This window comes from Lipotes vexillifer, unplaced genomic scaffold (assembly GCF_000442215.2).
Source record: "Lipotes vexillifer unplaced genomic scaffold, Lipotes_vexillifer_v1.1 scaffold789, whole genome shotgun sequence".
Classification (NCBI taxonomy): Eukaryota; Metazoa; Chordata; class Mammalia; order Artiodactyla; family Lipotidae; genus Lipotes; species Lipotes vexillifer.
In genome coordinates this window covers 1138215-1139850 of record NW_006778055.1, presented here as the reverse complement: position 1 = coordinate 1139850, position 1636 = coordinate 1138215, and the positions used below count along the sequence as shown (strand labels likewise).

The 1636-nt window shown below is 48.5% G+C and overlaps 1 protein-coding gene across 1 annotated transcript; it reads right to left on the bottom strand.

Moving 5' to 3' along the window:
• Positions 1 to 351: 351 nt before the first annotated feature.
• On the bottom strand, positions 352 to 1362 carry LOC103081564 (melanoma-associated antigen B16-like). Its single transcript, XM_007451407.1, has one exon. It carries the CDS (start codon positions 1360 to 1362, stop codon positions 352 to 354), a length of 1011 nt encoding a protein of 336 aa, XP_007451469.1.
• Between the last annotated feature and the right edge of the window lie 274 nt (positions 1363 to 1636).

The following is a 1636-nucleotide window of genomic DNA, read 5'->3' as shown; positions in this document are numbered from 1 at the left end:
CTTATTCCAGAAGATAAAATGGATAGTTTCACAATTTGTTTCACAAAACAACAAAGTTCTTGCTTTAAACATCATGAGAGGAGTAAATGCACGATCAGTATCATTCATAAATCTTTATATTTTGAAACCAGTTAAATTCACATTAAAAAATATGAGTAATACATACATCAAAAAAGAGAATAAACTTTCAAGTTATACATACAAAACAGGAACACACAGGCAAATATACTGTCTTCCTTTCTGCCCCCACCTCAGAACTAAATTCTACCAGCACTAACTGCCTCTTCCAACAATGCACGAAGAAAGTATCCCTGACTCCCCTAGGTGTGGGAGAAGCTGCTAGCCTTGGCACTAGAACTTGCAGTGGCTACGGAAGGAGAGAGCCCTGCCTGAAATTCTGGCTCGGGCTCTCTCTTCTTCATCTTGCAGAGCCTCCTCATACTGAGATGGGAAAGAACTTGGGTCAGTCCCATGAACCTTGGCCAGAAACTCCAGGACCTTCATCTTGGTGGTTTCAGCGTGGGCTCTGGGGCCCCACAGGAACTTAAATTGCGCAGGATCAGTGTTGGTCACCTGCCGGTACTCCAGGTATTTTTCCTTCACGAATTCTTTGGTGATGAGCTCCCTGGGCTCCCCAAAGATGAAGTGCTTCATCCCGGAATATATCCCGGTCACATTCAGAACTTTCCAGACTTCGTCTTCGGTAGCACAGTTGCCCTTCATGAAGATCACACCCAGGATAAGTATCAGGATGCCGGTCTTGGGCATGCCCACTTCACGGTGCAGCATCCCATCATAGGTGAGGCCCAATTTGATGAAGAGGCCATAGTGGTGATTGGTGTGATCCACTTCCATCAGATCAAGGCCAAAGACCATCTCCATGTGCTCAGAGGCTCTCAGGAAGATCTCAGGAAAGTGGACTTCGCACTCTTTGATGACAATCTTCAACATATCTGCCTCTGTTATTGGCTCTTTCATTTGATACTTGAACAGCAAGAAATTTACCAACATAGATACTTCCTTATCTAGAGCATCTATGGGCACATTCTTGGGGCCTAGCACAGCCTGTGAGGTGCTCAGAGTATACTCTCTTTCTTGGCTATTGGACCCCTCATCCGATTTGGTGGGTGGGGTGGCTTTGATAGCAGTGGAAGAGGAGCAGAAACACTGAGGACCCTCAGGAGTGCTGGATATACCAGCCCCAGGAGCCTCCTTCAAATCGCCAGGCATTAGAGGACGGCAGGAGAGATGGGTCTCCTCCAGAGCCCTGGAGACCTGTGCAACCTCCAGGCCCTGGGACTTACTGAAGGTCTGATGGCATCGATCGTATGAGTGCTGAGGATGCTTCTGACGCTGAGGCATGATGACTCTCTTGTGGGTAGCAGTACGTGGACCGGAGGGTGGGCAATGAGATCCACCACCTAAGATAAACAGGGCATATGTGAGTGGCTTCAGCTAGTAAACTTAACTGTGGCGGTTCTTCCTGAGACCCAGAGGAGGAAGGGAGGGGTGGCCTCTGCCAGCTTCACTCCCTGGACCTCTCAGGGATGTGGAGCCCCCTCTGCCATGGGTTGGTTAGACGCACAATCCTCACATACGCTTCTCAAATTAGATCCTGGTTGGTAAGGTGCCCGCC

Bases quoted from the DNA above. Each gene is read 5' to 3' on its own strand.
- LOC103081564 (XM_007451407.1), bottom strand. From the start codon at position 1,362: ATGCCTCAGCGTCAGAAGCATCCTCAGCACTCATACGATCGATGCCAT.